This window comes from Aquila chrysaetos, chromosome 9 (genome assembly GCF_900496995.4).
Source record: "Aquila chrysaetos chrysaetos chromosome 9, bAquChr1.4, whole genome shotgun sequence".
Classification (NCBI taxonomy): Eukaryota; Metazoa; Chordata; class Aves; order Accipitriformes; family Accipitridae; genus Aquila; species Aquila chrysaetos.
Genome location: NC_044012.1, coordinates 1,832,555 through 1,859,635, shown reverse-complemented (window position 1 = coordinate 1,859,635; position 27,081 = coordinate 1,832,555). Strand labels below are relative to the sequence as shown.

Sequence of the window (27,081 nt, the reverse complement as noted above, 5' to 3'; positions counted from 1 at the left end):
TTTTTGGAAGGCGCTGCTCTGAAGCAGCAGCTAACACCTGCTCTGGAGCCGTATGAGGAAGCGTGAGTACGCCAAGTGCACTTAGCTGCGCTGGGCTGGAGCACGGCGTGATCCTGGCAAACGGTCGCTTCCAATTAATGCCCCTCTTAATGTCTGGGGCATTAACATCTCGCCAGTGAGCTGGCCTTGGGCGTGGGTTAGAAGGAGGTCGTTTGGTTTAGGTTACAAATGGCATTGGCTCTTTATATTTTAGTCTCTGCAGAGAAATGGAAAGATGTCATGCAAGCTTTTTCATGACCTGTTTTGGTTTTTTCCATGCTGATGGTATATGTCATGAGTGCACATGGTTACCACGCTCTGGGTTAAAGCCTCTCCCCCTCCCAGATGTTTCCGCACTAAATCACAAGTTTCTTTTGCAGAAGCAGAAATTGAGGTCAATATGCAAAAGAAAATATGTGCAAAACCAATGTCTGGCTGGAGAAATGCTCTGAAGGTGGATGGGAGAAACTGTGGGGCTTGCAGCTATGTCTAGGCAAAAATAAACACTCGCTGCTGTCAGCAGGTGCTGCCCGTGGACATGTCTGAGCAGCCTGAGCTGGGCTAAGCCGTGTTCAGCTTGTCCCTGAGTAGCTGCCAGTTCTCTGGATCTTTTTAGTTTCAGCTCCTCCCCATGGTGGGAAGCTGAGCTAGGAGGCTATTTGAGTTGAGCCACACCACTAATAGGCATTTATAAGAAAATTTGTAAAAAATCAAGTCATTATTGCCAGCGTTGAGGAAGTGTTGCGTACACTCTTACAGAGCGAGAAGTTGTCATCCTTTGGCTGTCTCCTCTTGTCATAGTATCTCTGTGGGGATGCTTCATGGTGGTGTTTAATAGCAGCCGTTAGGCCATGCAGTGAAGCCCTTTCTCTTCTGTCACAGCCCTGTTCTTTCCTCTCCGCTCCCCTGTTGGTGTCGGTGATGGTCTCTGTATGGAGAGGGTGCTTGCTCTTGCTGAGCTCCCAGCCAGAGCTCCAGGCTCTGTGCAAAGGGGTGTTAGGATTCTTCTGAAGCATCTCCTCAGTCCTCTCAAATTATTGCTTCTTCCTCTTGTCTTTGGTGTACCAATAGTCTCCCCTGCAAAGTGTTCCCGTAGTCCCCAAGGCTTCCTTCTCCCTGTTATATGCTTATAGGTTTCGCACTGTGCATTAACTTTTTTACCCCTGATGTTTCTGTGAGATGATCCAGGTAGAGTCTGATACTATTACACAAACTTTTCCCTTTCAAAAAGAGGGGATGATGAAAAGAGGGGTAAAGTGCAAACTTCTGGTACTTCTCGCCAGTTACCGCAAAAGCTTTTTTGGTAACTTCTCCTGTGAGCGGATAGGTTGATATCATCATGCTGTCTAAGCACAAAGGCAGAATGTGTGCCGTTTGTGCCAGCCTGTGATCTTCCTGTAAAGCCTCTAATGGTGCTGGTACGCCTCCCCATTTCTTTCTGGAGACTTTCTCTTAATGCCTCTGTGCATCGTGTCATCGCTGTGGCGGAGTGGCTGGGCCAGGCTGATGGTTGGGCTGGGCTCAGATCAAGCTCTGGCTGCCCAGGTGGAGCCTGGTGCCGTGGCTGAGCTTGTCCCGATGCCCTGCCTGGCTCCGGGTGCTGCCAGGTTGGTACTTTCAGAAGTGCCGTACCAAACCCACAGGTCAGCGTGTGTGCGGCTGTGCTTCCCTGCTGCTGTTTGCTGGGAAAACCAGCTGCTCGGACTGGGGAGGGCTCCTGCTGCCTGTGGCTGTTCCGGAGCTGTTAACTACTTGGTCTGTCACGTAAGAGCTTTTGAGCTGAAGCAGTGTTTGTGATGGATGACCCGTCAGGTGGGAACGTTTGGGCACTTCCCTGTATTTAGATGTGCTATTGCTTGAAACAAAGCTCACACAGGAAACAATCTTCCACTGGGCTAAACCTTAGGAGGCTTGGATTTCATGTCTAGGTCTGTGCTGCCTAACTGGAAGCACAGAGCAAGGCAATAGTTTACCAAAGCAGTGGAAACTGCAAATTGAGAGCTGGGTACTGTTGTAATTATTTAATTTCTTTAAATGCTGGTCCTGCTGAGTTAGAGTGGCACCTCAAGTAGCCACTACTTAGTGGCCTAATATTACTGATCGATGAAAACTATTTCATAATTTAACTTAGACTGTTTTTTAGGGACATGGAGGCTGTGTAGGGAAGGGTCTCTGTCTCCTGTTCCATCTGGGCAGGGCCTAGCGCACTGGGGATGCAGCAGTCTGAAGCATAAACATTAATAATACAGTGGGTATTATTCAAATGAAGGCTGCCACTTTTCCTTTGTGGGAATAAACCCCTGGGTAATTGCTGCACATACTTATCTGTTCCTATAATTGCTTTCTGCAGAATCACTTCAAAACAAGCGGTGCTGGCAGGATGCTGGTCTCCCTGCTCTTCCCCCAAGTGAGCCGGCCGCTTCGATGCCTCGTCCAGGACTTGCACCGTTGCAGATGGGGGTTGCGTGGGCAGAACAGGGCTGGCTGTCCTCGCAGGGGTCTGCAGACTGTGTGGGCAACCTACAGCAGTGATGTTACCCCTGTCTTCACTAGGGCTTTGGCTTTTGGTGATAAAATCGCCATCGTTGACCAAAACGGTGAGCACACTTACAGGGACCTTCTCAGCCAGAGTCTACGCTTGTCCCAGGAGATCTGTAGAGCTCTGGAGTGCTCCAGCAGGGACTTGAAGGAAGAGAGGATCTCATTTTTGTGTCCCAATGATGCCTCATATGTGGTGGCCCAGTGGGCTTCCTGGATGAGTGGGGGCATAGCAGTGCCCCTTTACAAGAAACACCCTGTGCAGGAACTGGAGTACGTGATTCAGGATTCGCAGAGCGCTCTAGTCATCGCAGCAGAGGAATATGTGGGGAAAATAGCCCCTAGCACTGAGAAGCTGGGAGTCCCAGTTCTGCCGCTTCTTAGGTCTCGTAGTGATGGATCTGCAAGTCATGCAGCAGTGGAAGAGGGTCCCTTGACAACCTGCTCCTCATGGAAGGACAGAGGAGCCATGATAATCTACACTAGTGGGACAACGGGAAGACCAAAAGGTGTCCTCAGCACCCATGAGAACGTACAAGCTGTGGTGAGTGCTGCTTTCCCTCTGCAAAGCTCGTGCCAAGTTACAGAGGTCTTGGCCTTCAGAGCTGATTTGGGGTTGCAAACCTCAAAGCACGACACACCTTACCACAACCGAGTTCCTGCGCAGAGCTGTGGGATTGTATCTCGAAAGTCCTCAACCCTTTTGAAGTGAACACACAGGAGCATGTTTGAGGCTCTAAACCTTGTCGTTTTGGTGTTGTGGTGCTGCAACTGCAGCCAGGAGCAGATGGACTCTTCTCCCTGCTTTTCTGGAAAGCAGAAGGGATGAGACCTGTTGTAAAAAGACTGCTTTCTTTACAGTTTGCTTTTCTTTACTGTGACTAGGAAAAAATCTGTGCCCCTAATTGGAATATAACTTAGCCCAGCCCAGTACAGTACTGTGTGAAGTCTGTGCATTATTCAGCTATATATCCCCAAGGCAAAAAATCCATTAGCTCTCTGAGCCAAAAGGAATTAAAAGTTTGAATGAGCCTGCTGACTACCTCACCAGTTGGTTATCACTGCCTGCAACTGATAGACTCATGCCATTAGGGAAAAAGGGCAGGGAATACATCGTGCCTTTCGGATGCCTCTGAGAGCTTACGTTGTTCTGGGTGCTCAGATACTGCAATGTCGGGAGTGGTATGAAAGCCTTGATGGATAGAGCCAGGGCTTGGCTATATTGGGCAAAGAATCTGTTCCCTTACAAATATGCTGATCATTTGGGAGGTGGCCTGAGCAGTCACCATCTTTTGTGCTGTCTTACAGAAAGCCTAAAACCTTCTCCCTGCCCTGTGGAAGAGGGTTGTGAATGACATGACTAAATTCCACTGTTCAAATGCTTTTTTATTTTTAGATGGCTGGAAATAAGCTTTCCAGTTGCTAACGCTGTGCTCTGAAGGTTATTGTTCACCCAGAAGCCTGAGGTCTAACGCTTTAGACAATTAGCCCTTCATAGCAGAGTATTTTAGAAGCTTGATATACTAATTTTTTTTTTTTTTAATAACATGAAGCCTGCTTTCTGTTTATCAGACAGTGATTTTCTGCTCCTACTGACTATCCCTTACAGGTGCTAAAAGCCCAATGTCATTGGTGTCCAAACTGTGTCAACAGAGTTCTGGGAAAATTAGTTTTTTGATTACTATATCTGCCAGCTCTGCATGTGCAGTAGCAGGCTAATAATTTTGTAGGCCCTGCTTAAAATAATTGTTGACTATTTCTCAGAAATGAGGAATAATTTTGCTGATGTATACGAAGACACGTACTGATGAGATGCAGGAGTAATTCCTCTTGTATTCTACTGTTGTGGTGGGAATTTTGCTTGTGCTGACCCTAAAGGAAAGATTTTTGTGCCCGAGCATTTTTCCAGGAGGTCTGGGATTTCTGCTGCCAGCTGTGCCCAGGGGATCTGGGGCCTCAATACCTTGGGCTTTTCAAGCAGTGAGAGTCTTTCCTCCTGCCCTAACACTGGGTTATATGTTTTCTTCTGCAGACCACGGGGCTGGTTGAAAAATGGGAGTGGAAGAAGGAGGATGTTATTCTGCATGTGCTGCCTTTACATCATGTCCACGGGGTGATCAATAAGCTCCTCTGTCCTCTCTGGGTGGGAGCGACATGCATCATGTTACCCGAATTCAATGCACAGATGGTAAGCCTGGAGGGATCGCGCGTTGTCTTTGAAATTCAGCAGCAAGACCCCATGCATTGTAATTAGAGCAACTTTGGAAATAAGTTCTTAAATAATTCCAGCCTCTTCAGCCACTGGCTGCATGCCATTCACAAAGTGTCTGTTAAAAAACGCTTTTGGTTGGACACTCAGTCTGGGGTAAACATGCTCTTCTGGAGGCTACAACTTGTTTAAGTGTGACGTATGTAATCGTAACACTACACTGCCCCTCCTCATGATGTTGAGGGTCTCTGACTGGAAGTGGGCCATTCTACGTACCCACTTAAGAGCATCTGCACCCAGAATAAGGGTTGTTAATTTTCTAGTACCAGGAAAGGTGGAAATACTGGATTTTTCTCTTGCATGTTAGCGGTGTGCTGCTTGAAGCTATGCTGCTTGTTGGCATTTTTAGTAGCTTGCGTTTTTCCCTTCCAATCCTATGTCCTCGGTGCTTTGTATTGCATTACTTGACAGAACACAGGCTTTAGAGTTTCTTGCAGCCCAGGTAAGAGAAATACTGGTACTCATCACTTGCATGGAAACATTGCTCTTCCTCTGTGGAGAAATGAGTGTTAACAGATCTCTTGGTTTAGACTCAGCGATACGAGAGAGAGTTTGCAAATCGAGACCTTCTTGCAGCCTTGCAGGAAAGGTGGCAGGAGGGAGACCTTACTTGAATGCAGTAGAGACATGCTTATAATGTTGTTTTCTAGCTGAGACAGGAAACACCAGTCCCAGTGCTCTGCTTCTCTTGTTCCTTGCTGCGGTGGCAGGCTGCCGACCTGAAGAGAGGAAGAAAAGGGACTAGAAACAGGGCAACCAACAGTAAGGTTTGAACAGAACAGTTTCTACAGTTACCGGCCCCTGGGATACAGCACCGTTCATCTACGTCTCCCAGTGTTGTGGGTGGTGTGAGAGATGTTGGAGTGTCACTGTTAAGGGAGCAACTGGATTTTCAGGTGCTGCTGCCACCTCATAGCAGAAAGAAAACAAGCGTTGTCGTACAGAACTCCCTGGGAAAGTGCAAAGAGCCTGTCAAGCCTTTGCTTTGTAACTAAACAGACTGCTTTACCTGTTTATTCATATGCTGGGTGGCCTTGTCACACTGAAAAGACAAAGTGCAAAGGTGTGGGATACACCCAGAAGCCTTTGACTGTGCTGTTGTCAGGCGAGGGTGAGCCTGGGCTCTGATATGAGCGGCTGCAGGACCATGTGATTATTCGTTGCTTATTTCTGCTTCTCGGAGAAGCAACCACAGAAAATGCACGCTTCCTTTCTTGTTTCAAGATGGCCCTGACACATGCAGTTGCTGCCCGCGCACTGACGCTTTGGCGGGGAAACGGCCCCAGAATCCTGGAGGGGCAGCTCTGCATTTGCATTTCCAAGGTAAATAGGTAGGATGCTATGGTAGAAGAAGGCAGGAAGGTCCCCTGGCAGCCGTAGCCAGGGCTCGCTCCTCGATGGTCACTGCCAAAGTGTCTTCCCCTGTTTTTAGGGTGTCACCCCAAAAGCTCAGGGTGCAGTAGGGACGTGTGCCCCACCAAAGCTGGAGCTCGGAGCGTGGCCAGCCCTGGTGATGCTGGTGAGGTGGCAGGAGAGCGTGCTGGTAGCCTGGAAGCAAAGCCAAGCCCTCTGGAGGGCGCGTTTCTCCACGTCCTGTGCCACCGGTGATTGATTGTCCCTTATACCCTTGTGTTTTTCTCTGCTCTCTGCCGACATCTGCAAATCAATGAGCTGACGTTGAAGGATGGGTTCAGGTGCGGGGGAGCGGGACACCCCGCCTGCCTTCTCTGATCAAAGCTCTCCCCGAGACTTGACAACCAAGGGCAAGCGGGGACAGTGCTGGAGGGCGTCTGCTTGACCCTGGAGGTTGAACTTGGGCAGGGAGGTCGGCGTGGCAAGCGTGCCTGCCGCCGCGAGTGTCGTTCCGAGGGCTCTCAGGTGCATTCGGGCTCTGAAGGATGTCATTTGCTTTTTCTGGGTTTTTTTTATTCCCTTTATTTTTCCAAGGGCCTCCCCTGGGAGCTGAAAGTGGTTTGATCGACACTACAAAGAAAGCACATGAGGGTAAATAAGGCTTTCTTGTGGAGTTTAATGCAAGCTGCCTTTCAGTTCCAGTCTATTTTCACCAGCTGTTTACAAAATGCCCTTTGCTACTGAAATCAGCTTTCAGAAAAGCAGTGGAGTTTCAGTGGAGGATTTTGCAAAAGGAGCCTGAGTTTTGCTATGTGCTTTTTTTCCTTCGCTGCACCTTGAGAAAGCAGCCAATTATAGTGTGATATAAAGAAACTCGAATGGCAGCTAAAACACTTGACAGGCTGATCAAAACAAGGCTAGGAACTTACTCTCAACCTGCTGCAGACATATTTAGCCTTGAGTGATACTGGCAAGGGTTCAAGAGAAACCGCAGCAGCATGCCCAATGTGTGTTTGGTTTCTAATCACTAACACTTCATTATACAAAATAAATACTTTATTATTACAGTGTTTATTAAATTACATAATTTGCGGCGTGCCTTATAGTCGTGGATACAGATGCCAGTCTGGTTTCGGTAGTGGTAATAATGTTCTTTTCTTTTTTTCTTAGTTAGAAGACGTTTCAAGCCCTAGACCAAGGCTTGCTTGTTGTTCCCTGCAGTGCAGTGTTAGGAGGTGGCATCTTTCAGACCCTTCTGTCTGTGTTTGGTAACTGTCCAAGGAAAGGTTAAAAATCAAGACTGTGGAGTAACCCCAGTGTCCTGACCAACATCCACTCTCTTACTAAAACAGCATCTGATGTCTGTGGCTGCATGCAAGCTATTGCTGAGGCCACAAGGGCTCATTAAAGTGTATTGAGATGCCTCAAGCGTGAAAGTTGCTGCATAAAATCAGATTCTTTTTATTAAATGAGGACATCCATTACTTTGCACTAGCTACTGTACATGTTATAATTCACTTTATAGCACCATCTGTTAAGACTGTCTTGCTTAAGCTTTTTGTAGCATCTTTTTATTGTAAGTTATTAAAAAATATGGCTGCATCTATTAATCACTTATTAATAAAGGGTTTATAAATGGGCCCTTAATTTCCAGCGTTACAGTCCACTTGTACGTGATGTGCTAAGTCCTCTGGTGCGTGTACTCCTTGGGGTGCAGTGTGTCTCCACGGGCAGCCCTTCTCGGGCTGCTGCCTGCGCTCCTGCCTGGAGACCATGGACTGGCACCCAGTGCTCCTGCCTGTGCTTCTGGTGCTTGGGATCGACAGCACTGACTGCGGGGGGAGAAATTTCAGTGCTGCTATGAGCATGTGGGCTTGGAGCGGGCAGGAGAACAGCAGTGAGCCTTAAAGTGCATTCCTCCCAGCAGCTGTGTGGGGCAAGAGTGTTGTTGTGATGTTGTTGGGTTTTTTGGGGTTTTTTGTTTGGTTTTTTTTTGGTTTGTTTTTTTTTTTTTTTTTTTTCCAAGGGTGAGGACTGGGAGGGCAGAAACCTCCCTTGGAGCCAGAGCAAGCCGCAGCCTAAGCATCCCTATATGATCCTCCCATCATAACTTGCTTCCAAGCTAAGTTTACTTCTCCAGCTGCACTGTTCCTGTTTGCAGGCAGCCAGCATTTCTCAGCTGCTTCTGAGCCTGGTTGAAATGCCTGCCTTTTTTTTTCTTATGCAGGAGTAGAAATTTTAAAGATGCTGGATTTGTACAGTTTTTGTGTAAATTGGTGGCCAGAGGAGAAGAGATTAATGCCTCTGCTTAAGGAAGGAGTGCAAGGTGAGCCTTCTCCTTACTGGGCATCGGAGAAAGCCCATGACCAAGTGCTTTTTGAAGGCCTCTGGAACATCAGGCTTTGCGCCAAACAGACACTAGAGCATCCGTTCCCCAAAGACTCCCTCTCTCCATCTCCTTCCCCGCATCGATTCAGTGACGGCTGCGAAGGCTGAGCACGCCCTGTGGTGTGACTGTTACTCAATGGAAATGTCAGCGAGTCTGGAGAGAGAGACCCAGGGGAAGTCATGCGTCCTCTGTGCCGGTGCTCTTGCCGTGACAGTCACACGTTGATGATCCCGTTCTGGACTGGGACCCGGCTGCGCTGGGCACCCTGTGGACAGGAGTCTTTCGGAGCGAGTTGTGAGGTCAGTGTCTGCTTTGCAGGATCCTATGCTGAGGCTTTTGGCCAAAGTGGATCCACCCTGAGTTTGAACAACAGCTTGTCTTTGCCTTGGACCACCTCTGATCTCTCCTTAAGGGAAAGATGTTCTAATAGCAAAAGGCTCCGTGTCAGCTCTTCACATTGATAAATGTGAGTTTGGATCCCAGGAGGTCTTTCAGCCTTAAGTACGGAGTGGGAAGGTGGGGAAGTATTCAAAAACATGAAGGAAAAAACTTGCTCTGAGTGATGGGGGAAGCTTATAGAAATCTCAACTTGGTGTGACCTAGTTGTGGCGTACACTGCCCGCTTGCCTCTGCTAGGCAGGTTTCGAGCTGTGGTGTGCTGCCTGCAGAATGACAATGCTGTCTGTACCCTGCAACTGCTTCCATGATAAATATGCCAAGATGCAGATTTAGTGCCCTTAAGTTCCAAAAGGAGCTGTTGTTTTGGTGCCTGTGTTACTGCACGTCTGACTTAAGGTGCCTCCGAGGATCAAGCCCTCTAAAAATCATACCCGGTTTTACAATGTCACACGCAAAGCCATCAAAATCATTAATTTTATTTGGACCCTTCTTTCTAGGCATTTGGCCTGATGGGAATGATGAATGCCCAAAGCTAGTGTGTGATTCGGGACTAATTCCCCCGACATGCTGTGAGCGTGCTGTCACCCATGGCAGCGTTTTCCCGTGGTGGGAGGCTGCCGCAGACCTGATGCTTGTCGAGCTTGCATTGAGGTGTTGCTCGGGGGTCACTGCTGCATCGTATGGTTATACCCCTGACTTCCTCGTGAAGACCAGCAGCCTGTGCTACATCTGCAAGCAAACTGTTTGTCCTTGCTGCTGCTGTTATCTGTGTGAACCAGGCTGGGCTGAGGCTGGCCGCTGATGCTTTATACCTTCACTGGGCTGTGCGGGGAGATCTATGGCTCGGCAGTCACGGTTGCCTCCGGGAAGGAGAAGTGTGCACCGCAGTGAGCCTCTCCCCTTGATATGTCAGTTCTGCAAACATCACTCTGGGCAGCTCTTTTAGTTTATTTAAAAAAAAAAAAAAAAAAAAAAAAAAAAAAAAAGCAAATCCAAGCAGAGGAGTCTGATCTCCAATAACCAAGCATGGCTAAGACGCTGCTCATAGCATGCTGGGGATTGTGTCTCCCATCCAGTTTCAGCTGGAGAAAGGCAATTGTCTTTTCATCCGTTAATGGGAGGCTTCAGAGGAGTAATTTTATTTCAGACTCAAAGAGGAGTCGGTGGAGGGAGGAGCAGGTCACTAGTGAATGGATTATGTTTGATCACTTCTCACAGACCTGGCTTTAAAAAGTTAGAGTTTTTCTTCCCGTCTCCCCAGATCTGCCGTCTGTCCTCAGCATCTGTTACGGAGTAATGTCTTTTGATGTGTGTGGGGAAATATAAAAAATGGAACCAGAGCCTGTCATATTTACTTATATTACCAGGTCCCAGGGAAAGCACTTGCTCCTTTCAGTATGCCTAAAGCATAGGAAGGGTTTAAAAGCTTCAGCCTGGAATGCAGAGGGGCCATCAGACTGCACTGATGAATAAATGATTAAAACCAGAGTCATGCAGAGCGCAAACAGTTTGGGGTTATAACAAACATGAGACGAAGCCACCAAGGGCCCAGTTTCCCTTTGAAGAGAAGAATGTTTCTCTCTCTGCATATTGCTCACGAACCATCATGGCTCGGTCCTTAGCAGAGCGCAGAGCTCTCCTTGATTCTCTCCCATCTCATGTTGTGCCCGTCTGCCTTTGTTGGGGATAAACCGGTGTCGGATGTGGGTGCGTGGTCCTGCCATCCCTTTGGTGATACTGGAGAGTTCCGGGAGCTTTCTGTCCTTGGTGTTAGGCGCAGGGTCTTGCCAAACGAGGATCAGGCTTGGCTGCAGCCACGTTGCTGCCTGTTGCTCTTGCAGATGCTCCGAAAATTGCAGGCGCCCTTTTCCTCCCCGGCAGTGCTGCCTGCATGGCAGTGATCGATGCAAAACACAAACCCATCTGCCCAATCAAAAGGGAAGTAAAGGGATGATTTAGCCTTGCATTAGGGGTATTGTTACTTTTGAAAAGGTTTAAAAAAAATTCAATAACAACTGAAAATGATACAATAATTTCATAGAAGAGAGGAGCTGTAGTATCTGTCAATACAGGCAGCAGCACGGGCTGTCTATTATCCGTTTCCGATCTGATGGGAAAATCCATGCTGATATTCACGTCCTTTTTAGCTTTTAGGCATTTTTGCCTGCATCTCTTCTGGCTGTTTTTGGCAGTCCTGTATCGGGCAAAGTCTTGCAAGATTCAGCATACAAATGGTTGTTGCCACCTTCTTTTCTTTTTTTGCATTAGAAGATGCCCAGATGTTGGTAGATATGGTGTTTTCTGTCTAGTTTATGGCATTGCGCATCTCCCTCTGAAGGTGAGGCCTCTGTAAAGGAAAGAAAAGTTACTGCCTTTTCTCCTCTGTGCTTATATTTCTTGCTTCAGGGGATCTTAGCAGATATGGAGGCTGGTTGGGAAGGCTGCTGTATGGAATGACCATCTCTTGGAGCAGCTTGCATGTTCCTCTGTCCTCATTCACCATCATGCCATCTGTGTGCTGGAAGAAATACGTGGGAAAAATCTTACAGCTGTGTCTGTTGTTTTGTGCCTCCTGGTGTAATTTTTTCCTTTTTTTTTTTTTTTTTTTTTTTTTTCCATTTACTGATGGCAAAATCCCACTGGCCAGCCCATGGAATTGTCCAGATATGATTTTGTGCAGTGGGAGGGGAAGAAAATCAGGAATGTCAGGCTGACGGGAAGGCTCTTGGGAACAGAAGGTCTCCCACTTCTTTGCTGGCTCAGGCAGCCCTGTCCTGTAAGCCTGCCCTGGGCTTTCACTGCTGTTATTGCTGGTAGGAAGCTGTTCCCACTCTTGCTGTCTTGCAGTTAGAAACTTTTTGTTTCTAGCCTTTGTTTATCTTAAAAGGAATCTTGGTCCATCTCCTGAACGTATTCCATCAGAAGACTGCTGCTTCCCTTGTGTCTGGTGAGCGCTCGGTGCAAAGTCCGGCAGCCCTGGCACACAGTGTCATGTTTGCCTCTGGAATCCGTGGCTTTTTAAAAGCACTTGGAGTCCTGAGGTATCAGGTGAGCAAAATAAAATGAAGTGATGGGCTGCCAATACCCTGTCCACAGGTAATTGATGTGGCGATGGTGACACGTGGGATAACAGAAGAGGAGATTGATTGTGCTGCTCTAAGCCTGACGGTGTGGGAGGAGGCCGTGCGCTGGAAGGGCAAAGCTGGCCTCTTGCTACGAGCCTGTCCAAGCCCCGGGATTGATTGATTAGTCCCAGGTAACGAGACTTTCCCAGATCCTTCTCTCAAACCGTGAAGTTATAGTTATAAAACAGAAATAGCTGTTACAGCTGGCTGGGCAGTGACAAGCTCTCCGGACAGCTCGGGGTCTGCAGAGGGCTTGGGGCTGCCAGCTTTGTACCATGGCTCAGTGCTTAGTACCATTAAAACACATGGGTAGGATCCAGATTTGGCTGAGCAGGAGCAGAGCAGGTGGAGAGGTTTGGCTGTCAGCAGATCACCCCGGCAGCTGGTGGCACAAATCCAAAGGCAGCTGCTTATCTTCAGGAAGGGGCTGTTGCTGGGGCGAGTTGGACTGACACCGAACAAGCTGCTCCTGTGGCTGGAGTGGTGGTAGGGAGGATTTTGTCTGGGGCAGGAGTGGAGCAGGCGTGCGAGGAAAGGGGACTCTGGGGTGCAAGAGAGATCTGCTGTGTTTTGGAGCAATGGTTTGTTTTTTTTTTTTTTTTCAAATCCAAATCCATGTGAAAATAACTGTGCTGCGTGGCCAGACTAGAAGTCTGCCTGTGCTCCCCACAGCTGCTCTGGACTTGTGAAAGCAAAAAAAAAAAAATCGAAAAGCAAGGATCTAACAGCCCCAAGCATCTGTCTCCCTTCAATTCTTTTGGCACAGTCCTGATCCCTGCTTTTCATCACGCTTCTCTCCCTGCCCAAGGCAATGGCTCTCAGGAGCACCAGGCTGAGGAGAGCAGGTCCGTGCATTCAGCCCCTGGCTTTGGAGAGGTCCTTCTCCATCATGCTGCCTTGAATGAGAAAGATATTGGGGGGTTGAAGAGAAAAAGATCTTTGGGGAAAGGCTGGGAGGAGTATGGCAGGGGTTAGATCCTTCTAAATGCAATTTTGTCTATTCCAGCTTGTTTTAGGGGATCATGCTGGTAGGTGGGGTTTCTGCAAGGGAGCGTGATGTTCCCTCTCTGGGCATGTCACCCGTCGGTCTGGGCAAGTCATGTTCCTCCTCTGCTTTCCCTGACACTGAGGGGATCTTGCAGCGCTCATGTCCCAGCTCCAGAGGTGTCCGGGGGGTTTCCACCTTGTGCATTTGTCTCGCCCCGTCGAGGACCATCTCTGGGCTGGGAGGCAGCATGAAATCCTTTCTGTTTGGTGGGACGGTGCCTTTGTTGGATGTGTCCGGCTCTATTAAGAATAACAACATGGTGGTAGTGGGTTTTTTTTTTAGGAGCTGATTGTTCTGAAGCAGTGGAGTGAGAGACGCGGGGGGAGGCGGTGCCGGTGCAGCGAAGTAGAAAGTAATGAAATGGAGCCTGAGCGAGCGGGACGGAGGGGAAGGGGGCAGAGTGACAGCATGAAGGAGAATCACTTGTTCACCTTCAATCAATTCCTGCTTTTTCTCGCCGTTGCACGCGCCTGTGTGCAGCTGAGCGTGCGCGGGCAGGGAGGGGAGAGGCGGCGTGCGTTGTCAGGAGCTGTTAGGAAATACATTTGTCAACAACGGGGCAGGGACCGGAGCGAAAGGAAAGAGGCGGCCATCACCGTAGCCTTTAATTTATTGATGACTTTGGATCGTTCCTGTCTTGGGAAGAGCTTATCTAGGGGGAAGAGTGGCGAAGTGTGGAAGGAATGGGCCCAATTGCAATATTTATGGCTCCTTCCCGTTGCTAGCTGCTCCCAGGAGGGGCTGCTCAGCCAGGGCAGCAGCCGGGGTCACTTAGTCTTCATCCCCCCTCCAGCAGAGCTGGCTCCTGGAATTTGCCCCCATTTGTAGTTGCCACATGTTAGCAGGAGTCGCAGCTGAAGAACATCCATCCCAGAGGGACGGTTCCTCTCGGGAAGAGCAGGGTTGGTGTAGTGGCCCTCCTGGCTAGCTGCTGTCTCCTGGCTACAGCTGTTTTACCTGTGGTTTGTGATGGCTGATCTGAGCTCTCTGGGGGCCCGTCTCCCTGCGCCTGCTCACCAGAAGATGACCATTTCCATTGCAGTGGAGTTTCACTCCCAGTTAAAGTGCGTGATATCTCTCTTCCCAGCCCTGCCAACCATCTTAAAAGCATTTCTCCCTCAAAGGTTCAAGTCTGTGGGCTCCTACCTGTGTATCACGTTCTTCGCATGTGGCTTAGTGCCTTTGCAAAGAAGAGCTCCCATGCTTTGAAAAGCTGGTGGCTTTGTGTAGCCTCTGAAGAGTTGTACGTGATAAGGGAATTAATTGATTCTGCCACAAACTTACGTCTTCATGACCAAATTCTTGGCTGTAACGTGATGGTACTAAAAATGCCATTTCCATCATCTTGTGCTTATTGAGAGTGAAAGCAGGTGGGTGATCCACTGGTAGAATGAGGAGGACGAATATTGTGCTTTGGGCAAGAAAGGCATGATGAGGGTTGGGAGCCATTGTTCTGGACGTGGATGAGGTGCACACACCAGGCTTCCAGTCGTTTGTACTTTCCAGAAGTCTTAGATAGCAGAGGTTTGACTGTTTGTGACCAGCCCGGGATGGCTTTGTTTTGGACAAGCCTGTCGCACTCCTGTACCTCAGTTGCCCCTTGCACTGTACGAAGGAGCAGTGGTGGGGCTCACTGCCCTGTGAGGCGTTTGCAGAGCCCTCGCTTGTGAACCTCTTCAAAGGTGTTGAGGAGTTAGCATGGACAGCGCTGACAATCACTTCCCTCTACAATTTACATTGAGGTGTATTTTTATACGTGTGTGTTCCCTTCCTTTCTAGGTTTGGAAGAAGTTCCTAAGCTCCCAAGCTCCCCGTATCAGTGTCTTCATGGCAGTGCCCACTATCTATGCCAAGCTGATAGAGTATTATGACAAGCATTTCTCTCAACCGCAAGTCCAGGATTTCGTGCGTGCGTTTTGCCAGGAGAACATCAGGTAGGTGAGCGATGCCCCTCTGGGCAGGGGCTGCTGGTGGCTAGCTGTCCCCACAGTGGATCTGCCGAGATTTCTTTTTAGGGTCACCTCTTTGCAGTGCTGATTGTTGTGCTTTAGTGCCTGTTTGACAAGAACCAGGGTGACATTACTTAATCGTGAGCCACTCTTGCATGGTAAAGCCAGAAGGGGTCTGCATGCTCGTTATATGTGTCACCCTACATAACACAAGACTAAGGACTTTGTCCTGCAACCCAAGTTTGTAGTGCAGTATCTCTTTTAGGAGGCTGTCCCATCTTAATTTAAAACCCATATCAGACAGAGAATCTTCTATATGTGAGGAACATCCTTGGTTGCAGCTAAAAGGCTTTGGGGGCTTCTGGCTTAAGGTTTTGCGTAGGAGCAGCCTTTATGTAACCCTGTGTCAGAATGCAAATTCCCTGGAGCAAAGGTGATCTTGGATACTTTCTTAAATGGGGTTTCCTTGTGCAGGTTAATGGTATCAGGCTCAGCAGCCCTGCCTGTGCCTGTCCTGGAGAAGTGGAAGAGCATCACTGGGCACACATTGCTGGAGAGGTATGGGATGACTGAGATTGGGATGGCGCTTTCTAACCCTTTGCATGGAGTCCGTGTCCCAGGTAGGAGTCTCTAGAGGGTGCACACTGTTTGGAGGCATTTGGCTGTGAAGTGTTCTTGGGTTTTCTCATCACAAAGAATATATATCTAATCGCCATTTGTCATGATTGAGGACCAGGCTGTGGTAGGAACAATGATGCTGGCAGGGGAATTGGCCTTGGGAAGCCAGGAGGGGGCATGGGTATGTGGGAAGTGGCTGGTGGGTTTCTCTGGGATCACTGGCCATGGTGGGTTGGCAAAGCTGTGTGTGCAGAGCTCACAGTGGTGCACACTGACCTGACCAGCTAGGCTGGTTCTGCCCAGGAGGCAGAGTCCATATTGATGCTTTATTATGTCCAAAGTCTTAGTTAAGCGCTGTGATGGGACTGCATCTTCAGCTCCTGCTCTGTGAAATTGTACTCGTGTGTGGTGTTGACACAGGATTCCCCACGCAGCAGTTCACGTCCAACTGATCGGTACTGAACATTTAAAATAGGATGTCTGCTTACTCTTATTTTAGTGCAAGTTTCTTGACTCCTCAGGAATTAAAATTGTCACACCTCGTTGTACACTCTGGTTCTGTTCTCTCCTTGTCTTCCCTCACTTCTCTTAGGTACACTTTGTGACTCCTTTCAATATCTGTACTTTATGTAACCTAGAAATAAATTGATCTGAAACATGAAAAATATAAAATGCCCCCACCCTCCCTTTGGCTAAAAACATGGCCATCTGTCTGCTGAGCAACCCAGCCCACCACTACGCCACCTTCTCCTCCCCACATGCTGTCTGTGCATGCATGGCACCGTATGCATCATCTTGGTCTCCGGTGTCTTGGGGGACCGATGTTACCCAGGGGGACTCTCCTGGCCATTGTGGCTTCCCACAGGACTCCAGTCCCATGGGATGCAGTAGCTGTGCCCCTGCAGGGATTGCACAGGGAGAGGAGAAGCTGCAGCTCCCCTGCAGTGGCTCCAACGCCTGAGGACAGCTCAGGGACAGTGTGAAATACAAACTCTAGTTTACTTTTGCAGAGTAACTGTCGTTCCTCCACCCCAGCTCAGCCAGTCTTCCCTTCCTCCAGAAGCCCCATCCCTGCAGGCAGGAGAGGGAAGCAGGCAGGGAAACAAGATTCCCACCTGCACGAGCTCGAGCTGTCTGTGAGCCCCACACCACAGGGTGACGGTGCAGAGATCATTTGAATGCCCCTGTGGCCTGGTTGTGTTTGCTTTTCATTCATCTTCAGGAGGGGAAATGAGCGGAGGCTCTAGAAATTTTCCAGGAGACAAAAGGAGAACGGAAATAAGACTGAAAGCAACATGGGCAAGACAGACGTTGGCACCCAGAAGGGCAGCTCCTACTCCAGATCTGGGTGGCCGTGCTCCTGAACAGAGCTGGGGTAGTGTCCCTGAGGGTACCGGGGTCTGCAGGGGAGCTGGGGACAAATCCTCTCGTGCAGCTACAAGCAGAGGGGCTGGGGATAAAGGCTGGCTGACTGTCACTCCAGCTACTGTCCAGGGGCTCACTGCAGCCCCAAGAGGGGAGAGAAGCATCTCGCAAAGATGTGGATCAGCGAGAGACCTTACAGAAAGAAGGCTGTAATTGAATAGGCTTGATTAATTTATTTCAGGAAGTGTCGGTTGGGAAGCAGATGGGTGAAGCTGAGGCATAATTTACTGGAGCTGTGAAAAAGCTTTTGATATAGTACCCCATTAGAGGCTGGGATGTAAGGTCACCAGGTACCACAGGGCATCCAGTGCGAGAGAATCAACTGAGTCAAATGCAGTGATGGGCTGGGAACAGAGGCTGGGCAGGAGGAGGAGTGAAGTATCCAGAGAAGAGACCTCAGACGGCTCTGGTGTACAGGTATACTGGTGTTAGAAGTACAGGCGGTGGTGACCACAGACTTGCACGCTGGCCAAAGCGATTACTAGCTTTCTTTTGAAAAAAGAGTGCTGCAAGCGTGACACTTTACTCCGTGGGTAGGTCCAGGGATCCTCACACTTGCCAGGACATTTCTCCTGGAGTGAAAGCAGCACACGTCCTTCTCTACTGCTTCATGAGCCTCTGAGGAGAGGTCCTGGGGCTTTCCTTGCCCACTTCCACCCGCTTGGTGTGGCTGGGGAAGGGTCGAGTCCGCGGAGCCTGCCTGTCCTGCCCGTGTCACCACCGGTGTCTCTGGCACTGTGACACTGCTCTCCACCCGCAGCACAGGTCTGAAGGGGCAGGGAGGGGGGGGGCTTTAATTTCCAGAAGAAGAAAAGATGAAAGATTTGAAAGATAAATGTTTGCTTGTATATGGTTAAAACCCTGCTTAAAATGCCTCTGTTTTCACCAGCTCTCATTCTAATCCCCCCCGGTGCTGTTACTGTGAAGGGAGATGAATAATTCATGGATGGAGAATGCCTCACTGGGCCTAATCACCACTTTAATTGGAGGTTTAGATCAGAGGCGGCTAATAGCTCCTACAGCGGGGACTCCGTGTATTGTTGACAGTGAGATCGTTGAGTGCCTTATCGTTGGCCTGTTTCAATTCTCCCAGGACACCACCACACATAACAGCATCGAGGTCCCCAGATACCGAAGGACACAGACCGCAGGGCCAATTAAATTTATCTGGGAAGAGCTGACAACTTTTTTAAACAGAGGAGAACTGGTGAAAGAATAATAGTGTCACTCCTTCCTGACTGCAGCCTGGCTGATGCCGGCTGAGCTGACACCGCGGGCATGTTGCCAGCATTTCTTAACATTCAGGAGCCTGCAAATTGGAGAGAGCTGGGAGGGAGCGAGAGGGGAAGGAGCAGGGATTTGTCCCCAGTTTCCCCTTGGGGTTCTGGCTGGGGACAAAAAGAAGCCAGTGCGGAGTGTCGACCCCTTTCCGATCACCCTCGATTGCGGTCTTGGTGAAGCCAGGACCTCCAGTGCCGTTCCTTTGGGAAGGGGCTCAACCTTCTGCTGACCTGTTGGAGTCAGCATGGTGTGTATCTTGACACAGCAGATGGGCCTGAGAAGCTCTAGTCATTGGTTTTGCACAAATTTTATTAATACTGTCAGGTTCGTGTAGCTCTAATCAACATTACGAGCATTTTCAGCCTTTACAGATGTTGATTTCCAAGTTTGTGATTTTTCCTAAATACCAGAAAGCCTTTTCCAGACTGAATATAAGGAAACAGCTCTCCACAAGGGACTTATTTTACACGTTGGTTTTACTTTAGCCAAGTAGGAAATAAATTGATGGAGTTGTATTTGTGACTGGATCTGAAACACTGTATGGGGGACACACTGCCTTCTCTGTGTCTTCAGATTTGTTTTGACAGTGCTGTGCTGATCTTTGGTATTTTATTCTCAAGGACCGAGACTAGAAGTGAGCACTAAACATTGAGTCCTGCTGCCCCTGAATCAGTCAATTACATTTCTGCATTGAGGTCAGTAGCTTGCATACAGGGAAGAAGCATCTTCCAGGAAGACATCCATCTGATCTTGATTTGAAAGCTTCCAGAGATGGCAAGCCTGTGAGAGCCTGTAGCAGTTTATTGCACTGGTTACTGCTCCCTCCATGAGCTTTGCAAGACTGACTTCACGGTGTCTGCCTGCTGTCCCTTGCCATGTCTCACAGGCAGGTTGGCGACTGTCTGCACAAGGCATTTTTCACACTGGAGAAAATGTTCCCATAGAAGTCTAGAAGTTGGCTTCAGCAAGCTTGGCATGCAAACGTTTAGGGTGTTTTCCATGACTTGTTACTTGCTTTGAGTCCTCCTGGAGTCTACCATGGCAAGTACCAGACTGTTTAAAATACATAAATACCTCTACATGGCACCTCCAGGCACTTCTCCTGGTGACTTCTCCTGGCACATGCTTCTCCGTCCTTACTGCAGTCCTCTGTCTCTGACTCCTGGCAGCGTCTGGCCATGAGATGAGAGCAGCCCAAGCGATGCTTGCGGTAAGAGAAGGACCTGGCTGCGTGTTGGCTGACCTGAATGCCGAAGGCAATTTCAAGCTGAACAGACACACATCACAGAACTGCCACGTCGCTTTCTGTTTATTTCTTGCCAGATTTGCTAATTGTTCGGGTAGTTTCGCTGCAATAAAATCTCACTCCCTCATAGCCCATCTGCTCTTAGCTGATCCTGCAGGGATGCCATAAATCTGGGCTACGACGACATATCTATTTCCATGGCAACTGACCAATGTAGCAAACAAAATCATGATGTCACAGATACCAGATCTCCAGGGCTTGAACAGGAGAATGAGACCAGGATAGGAAAAATGCCACTCAACCCAAATGCCTGAAATTTAGATGACAAGGGGAAGGCAGCGCTGAGCTCCAGGTCCTGCACACCCTGCTCTAAGGACTTTCCAATGTCAAGCTGATCACAGCAGAGCTAGAAAGCATCAACAACTGGAGGGTCTCCAGGGGAAAAATTGATCATCTCTTAAAATAAAGAGTACACTTACTGATTTAAGCTCAGACCTGTCCAGTCCTCCTGAGCCACAGGTTGCTCTGTGCTGACGTCCCTCTTCCCACTCACAGGCATCGTCTTGCGATGAAAGCCGTCTCGTGCCGTTGAGATGCAGAGCGAAACCTGCTGAGCCAGCAGATGCCCACGACTCCTGGTTGCTGCTGAGCCTGGAGCCCCCCTTCAGGCAGAGGTCGCAGGAACAAAGCTGCCCTTTCTTCTGTGCTTTCAGATGCTCACCAAGAAGAGCACGGACTAAACCAAGGGGTGGGAATGCTGCAGGTTGGGGAGCTCTGGGTCGCAGAACCATCTTGGAGCTTAATAGCAGTCATTCGTGACACTGTGTCAGATTCCCTGGCTTTGAAAATTGAAACCTGTGGAAGAATGGTGTGGTTTTGATCTCTGCTTTTCTCCTGTGATGTTTTATATACAGTGTATTGATGTCTCATAAAACTGAGATAATCCCTTGCAATTCTCACAGTTAAGCCTTTGCCTTCTCTGTCAGGTCCAGGCTATAGAGAAGCAGTGAGCCACTGTAGTAATCATTGTGCTCTTTCTTTTCACATCTTTGTGTAGGTTTCATGGTGCCTTTTTTTTTTTTTTTTTTTAAAGACAGCTTCATTACTGAGCTGCGAAGCTGTGCTGATGTCTTCAAAGACTGGCCAAGAGAGACTGTTCAGGGCTGGAGACACATTTGTTTTCCTAGGCATTTCCAACACTGCCTGCTCAGCGAACAACGGTGTATTGCACCGCAGTGACATTTGCATGCAGACATACGATGTGATTGAAGCCTTCCTGAAGGGTAACCCCCTGCTAGGAAGTTCTTTAGTGCCAGCACAGTCTGCAGATGCCATTGATAGACGAGCAGCTGCTCTTTTGCATCCTTGATTTTGTTGTTTCCCAGAGGCTGTCCACTGTTTCAGCCTTTTTTTCTGTTGTAGGTTCTGTGGGCACCCCGCTTCCAGGGGTGGAAGTGCGCATTGCCACTGAGACCTTGAAGAACGGTGGTCGTTCCTACACCATCCATGCTCAGGGAGATGAAGACAACACACAGGTAGTGCTCAGCCATGTTCTCTGCTGCTTCACTTTGTCTCATGAAAAGTTCTCTCCTCCCCAGCACTTTGAAGCCCCAAGGACTGAGGCTTGCACTGCTGTTATTCCCAGGAACTCAGTGATGCTATTTAGAGTTTTCTCTTTCTTGTATTCTTTTTATGGGTTACTATAGCCGTGGTACTTTATGGACTGCACAAGTGTTGTCCTTGCTGCACAGTTGAACAACATCTGAGCGAGAACACGCCCTGCATGGGAGTGGGAGGTGAAGGCTGTGGTATGAGGGCTATGGTGTAAGAAGATGATACTGTGTCTGCTGAGGCTGTTGATGCCCCAGAGGAAGGTGAGGAGTTAAGCAGTGCCTGGCCTTTGAAAGCCAGGACAAAAAGTTGAAGTCTACTGCAGAAGGTAAGAACAAGCAATAGAAGGGAATTCAGGTAGACCCTGCTCTGATCTAGAGAGTCACTAAATATCTGCAGTCTGGAGGAGAGGATGAGTGATTTCTCACCCTAGAAATAGGGTCTGTGTTTATTTCACTGGGTTGATCAGGGGTGTAGCAGTGAGAACTGGAACTGGTGGCCTTGGGGCTTGCATTCACTTCAAAATAGCGCAGGAGGAAACCAGTCAGGTTTCCATGAAAATCCAGCTCCACGCTGAGCTCCAACCACCAAGTGATATCTGCACCAGCAGTTCTGATATCTCAGAAGTCAGATATCCTTGATGGTGAAGCAGTTGGGCCCCTTTCCCCATGAGCTGCCCCTGTGTTAGTGTCCTGTGTGTTCCCCGCTGCAGAAGCGGCCCCCAGCCCAAGGTCCAGGGTGTCCTGCTGCCTCAGCCCCCTTCTCTCCCCACAGAAACGGCTGAACAGGGTCTGCATTCCTGCCACATCTCCTTTGCACCCTCATTGCGGGTGCAGGTCGTGTTGCCTCCGGCAGATCAATAGCCAGGTGATGTACAGGCTCGGCTGAGTAGATAGATGCTGTATGTGTGAGAGAAATTATGCCAGCAGTCGTGTGCGTCGTGTAGGTGGGAGACAGGCAGGCATGAGATTCAACCTGAAATACGTGGCTTCACTCGTTCCTCTGGGGAAATAGCTTCTCATCTAGCCGCATACATGCCAAGGGTTCGAGAGGAGCTTCCCAGTCTGTGACAGGGTATGCTAGAGACACTGCTGATGTAAGTAGTGGTGAAAGGCTCGAGAAAGCCTTTTTTTTTTTTTTTTTTTTTTTCTCTAGATTATCTGTGCTGGCAGCTGAAGGAGCCGGCAGGACCACGGGCAGCCGTGTGTGTGGGTTGTGGTCAAGCTGCAGCAGGTTTCATTCTGATGCCGTAACGGAGCACTGGATCTCACCCCAGATGTGCAAAACGAGCCCAGGGGAGAGCTGAGAGGGACCACTCTGGCCAGGGATTGTGGCTTTTATCAAAAAAAAAAAAAAAAGTTTGCTGCTCTTTACTCTGTGTCACTGCCATGGCGTGTTTGAGCAGTGGGCAAAGCAGGAGACCTGGAGCAGCCTCCCCGGTGCAGCACTCAACACGTAGGAAGCTGCGTCCCATTTTTATCACTTCACTGGGTGAGTGTTTTGTTTCACGGTTTTGTCCCCTCATCCTGGAGTTAGATCTTGGCCTTTTTTTCTCACTGGTGTGGAACAGAGACATGAAATACGTGTCCATTTTAATAATGATCCTATAATGCTTTTTTTACCCTAAGGGATCGCTAGGCGCTTTACAAATTAGGTCTCAGACACAAGAATCCCCGAAGTGCCGCTACTTCCGGCATGAAATGTGGACGTTGTTCTTCTGAATTATGAGAGGAAAAAATACGTAATTTTTTTTTCTGCTCAATACTCCTTCCCCTTCCTTCTAGTTGTATTGAGTGACTGGAGAAGAAGAGAGCCCAGATGACCTGTGTCTGGTGCTGAAAGCCCACCACCCCCCAGGTCTTCAGAGAGCTGAGACTCACATAACTCTTCTCTTTTCTCTGGCTTCAGGCTGCTTGAGTTTATATTTGGGGCAAAGGAATTGCCCTTTTATCCCAGCCGTTTCTCATGTACACCCTTCAGCCCCCAGTGCAGGTGGCTGAGGTCCACACCGACATCTCACAGTGCTCCCAGGAGCTCCCACCAGCGCTGGCGTTGGCCCCACACCCCTTGCTGATGGCTGGTTTTCAGTCATGCTCTCCCTTGGGTTTTTTTTGAATGTTCTGGTGAATTCTCAAGACATCAGCTGGGGAGGGTGTGGGGAGGTGGTAGAGTTTGCCTCTGGGTGTTGGCCGATGGGTTGGTCGCTCTCTGAAGGGCTGTCCCCATCTCACCTACCTTGCCCCAGCTTAACTGGGAGTTTCTTCAGGCTGAAGGGAGGCAAATGGTCCCATCTGCTTCGGGCCACCCAGGAGACAGTGCCTGGATGGGTACCTCCAGGACATCCACAGCATTTCCAGGAGCAGAGCGGAGCCGGCTGCCTCTGTCCCTGGGACTGTCAGAAGGGCTGTGGCAAGGTGGGAAAAATGGTCCCCACTCTGTGTGTCTTGGCACAGACGGACATGTGGAGACGCCAGGAGTTTGGTTTTCATATGGCCTGGGTATGGAGTGTGACTTTCTATCGCATGGCCACACTGGAGGGCAGGTGGCAGCCGTGGTGGCACACTTCTTCTCCCAGTGACGGTGTAATTTAACTGCTTCACACCTGCAGTCGCAGGCAGAAAGCCTCACCTGCTGCCTGTTCCTGCCCTGGATGCTGCTGCTGGCACACTGTGTGCATCATGCTTGGTTAATAATTTATGTCAGAAGAGAGTACGTCAGTGGAATTTATTTAAAACAAGGAGGATCTGACAGTCCGAGTGCTCATCATGCTCCACCAGTCAAAGAAAGGCCTGGCTTTGTTTAAAATCTGCTCCCCCACGGTGGAGGGGCTGTCCCTGGGATGAGAAGACCTGGTCGTTGTCACCCTCCCTGCCTGTGCCACCCGACAACCCTCATGTGGCCTTTTCCTTGCCTCTTATGAGAAGGGATAAACGAATACTTCCTCACCTCCCTCGCAGGAGGGCTCTGAGGTTTCCAGCATGTTGGTTGAGGGCTGGAAGGTCTCTGGTGTGGACGTCCCAAAGGCAGAGGGGTCCTGGTGGAAGGACAGTGGTGGTGGGACCAGTGGCAGGAGGCACGCAGCCCTCCCAGCGCCCACTCTGCTCTGGTTTGATATGAGCATCCACAGCCCCATCCGTGCTCCAGGCATTTCTCTCTAGTTTGACATTGATGCTATGAAAAATTACCAAATGTCATGTAATGGATTGCTGGAAATAAACACCTCGTGGCAGCCCGGCCGGCACAGGGAGCGCCTGCCGTCTGCTTCAGTTATATGACTTTCAGGGCAGGGACCACTCTCTGTATACAGAAAGCGCAGTGCACATCTGTGTGGCCGCACAGATAATAATGAAACTGCCAAGCCGGAGCCGGTCCTGGCCGCAGCGAGGACACGGGGCCGTGCCGCAGGGCAGCCGTGCTGTGGGGTGGCCGTGTCTGGCAGCACGGAGGGCTAAGGACCAGCATGGTGGGGCAGATCTAGTGGGATGCTGAGCACCCCAGTAGGAGTTGGGCTCCAAGCCATCTCTTCTCACCAGCCTCTCGGCTCCTGCGAGCAGGTGATCTTCGTGCCGGGGGTTAGGCGCATTGTCAGGGCAATCTGCAAGGCGTTCACACCTCGGCTCCGCTGTGCAGAAACCCTCCTGACTGTGAGCAGAAAGAGCGCCTGCCTTTGCCAAGGAAATTATTTGCTTAGCTGTACGGAGCCTCACAAGGTCACCGCCTTCCCCACTCGCATCGGGCTGAGGTTTCTGCCTTCTGCTCCCTCTTGACAACAGACTTTCTCCAAACTGTTTCTTCCCCACTAACACTGTCTCTCCCATTTAGATGCTGGGGCATCGCGCTGTTTCCTTTCACATCATCACCCTTTGGACATGTTTGTGCATCCTGCTGCAGTGAGATGCAAACAGGAGCTCGGCGGCATCGTGGCGGTGGCAGAGGAAGGCGTGTGGGTGGCAGGAGCGGGGAGGTGGGGAGAGTTTCTGCTTTGCCATCCGGTAAGTGCCTGAGCTTGCAGCAGGGGACTGCTGTAATTTGCAAAGCTGGTTTCTGGCACACCCTGAAGATCAATAATCTACTTAGCTGAAAGTTTGCTGGATCTCTGTTCTTCCCTTCATTTTCTCCCTTCCCTTGATGAGAGTGCTGGATTCCTTTCACGCACGTGCTCCAGCCCTCCGATCTCCTTGCAGCTCTCATGAGCTTTGTGCTCCGTTGCATCCAGTTTGCTCAGGTTTTCTAGCTGGCTGTCATGCCGCTTCCTTGCTAATCGTTGCTGCACCTTGGGCTGCGAGCTGGTTTCCTGAGCTGACATGGAGCCGTGTGTGATCGGGCTGGCGGCCGTGCCCTGCCTGAAGCTGCATCATCACCGCCAGCACCGAAACAAGGTGCTCCAGCCTGACGAGATCCCCCAGCCTGATGAGATCCCATGGCTGCAGGGTCCATTCCCAGCCAAGGATGCTTTGCAACCTGGCGTGAGACGAGGCCTGCACCCTGACACGGTGTCCCCCACCTCCTCCGTGCGCAGGAGCGTGGTGATGCAGAGCATGGTCCCCTGGAGAGATGCTGTCCTTCGAGCGCTCGGAGAAGTCCTTCTCCTCCCATACATCCCTGGGGAGCGGAGGTGTGGCAGTGGATGTCGGGACAGCAGCAGCTTTGCCTGCTTTGAGCCATCCCAGCTATTCCTCCTGTAGCCACTCACATCTGAAGCAGTTCCTAAACTTTTAAGCTACCTTAAGCAGCTGCCTGTTGAGCCCGTCTGACACGCTGGAGGGAAGGGATGCCATCCAGAGGGACCTTGACAGGCTTGAGAAGTGGGCCCGTACAAACCTCATGAAGTTCAACAAGGCCAAATGCAAGGTCCTGCACATGGGTCGGGGCAATCCCAAGCACAAATACAGGCTGGGTGACGAGTGGATTGAGAGCAGCCCTGCGAAGAAGGACTTGAGCTTCTCGTCAACCAACACCCCCAACATGACCCGGCAATGTGTGTTTGCAGCCCAGAAAGCCAGCCGTATCCTGGGCTGCATCCAAATCAGCATGACCAGCAGGTCGAGGGAGGGGATTCTGCCCCTCTACTCTGGTGAGACCACACCTGCAGTGCTGCATCCAGCTCTGGGGCCCCCAGCAGAAGAAGGATGTGGACCTGTTGGAGCGAGCCCAGAGGAGGGCCACAAAGACGATCGGAGGAATGGAACACCTCTCCTATGAGGAAAGGCTGAGAGAGTTGGGGTTGTTCAGCCTGGAGAAGAGAAGGGAGACCTTAGAGCAGCCTTCCAGTACTTAAAGGGGGGTTGTAAGAAAGATGGGGACAGACTTTTTAGTAGGTCCTGTAGTGATGGGACAAGTGGTAATGGGTTTAAACTGAAAGAGAGTAGAGTTAGATTAGATGTAAGGAAGTTCTTCATTGTGAGAGTGGTGAGGCACTGGAACAGGTTGCCCAGAGAAGCTGTGGGTGCCCCATCCCTGGAAGTGTTCAAGGTCAGGTTGGACGGGGCTTTGAGCACCCTGGTCTAGTGGAAGGTGTCCCTGCCCATGGCAGGCGGGTTGGAACTACGTGATCTTTAATGTCCCTTCCAACCCAAACCATTCTGTGATTCTATATAGGCACGCTCAGTAATCCTTATCCATGGCCCTGGATGCTTTTTCTCCTGGTCCTTTTTCCCCTTAACTTTTTGGCAGCCTGGGGATCTTGCTCTCCCCATGCCTGGCTCCGGTGCACAGGAAAGGGTTACAGCTCTCCAGCGCTGAACATTTCAGTTTGCTTTGTTCAGTGCGATGCATATTTCATACGCTTAGC

General features: G+C 49.9%; 1 protein-coding gene across 10 annotated transcripts in view; it reads left to right on the top strand.

Moving 5' to 3' along the window:
• ACSF3 (acyl-CoA synthetase family member 3) overlaps positions 1-27,081 on the top strand; it is a 67,146-nt gene that overhangs the window by 1,004 nt on the left and 39,061 nt on the right. For 6 of the 10 annotated variants that reach the window (XR_005933103.1, XM_030023901.2, XM_030023904.2 and 3 more), the window contains exons 2-6: positions 2,390-3,121; positions 4,610-4,765; positions 14,940-15,094; positions 15,584-15,729; positions 21,102-21,214. Coding sequence is in view for 9 of the 10 variants with exons in the window: in XM_030023901.2 (XP_029879761.1) it covers positions 2,420-3,121; positions 4,610-4,765; positions 14,940-15,094; positions 15,584-15,729; positions 21,102-21,214 (1,272 nt within the window). In the remaining variant the exon portion in view is untranslated. Of the gene's footprint in view, positions 1-2,389; positions 3,122-4,609; positions 4,766-8,426; positions 8,526-8,676; positions 8,888-14,939; positions 15,095-15,583; positions 15,730-21,101; positions 21,215-27,081 lie in introns of those variants that run through there. The other 4 variants (XM_041125639.1, XM_041125640.1, XM_041125636.1 and 1 more) reach the window with 3 other exon arrangements.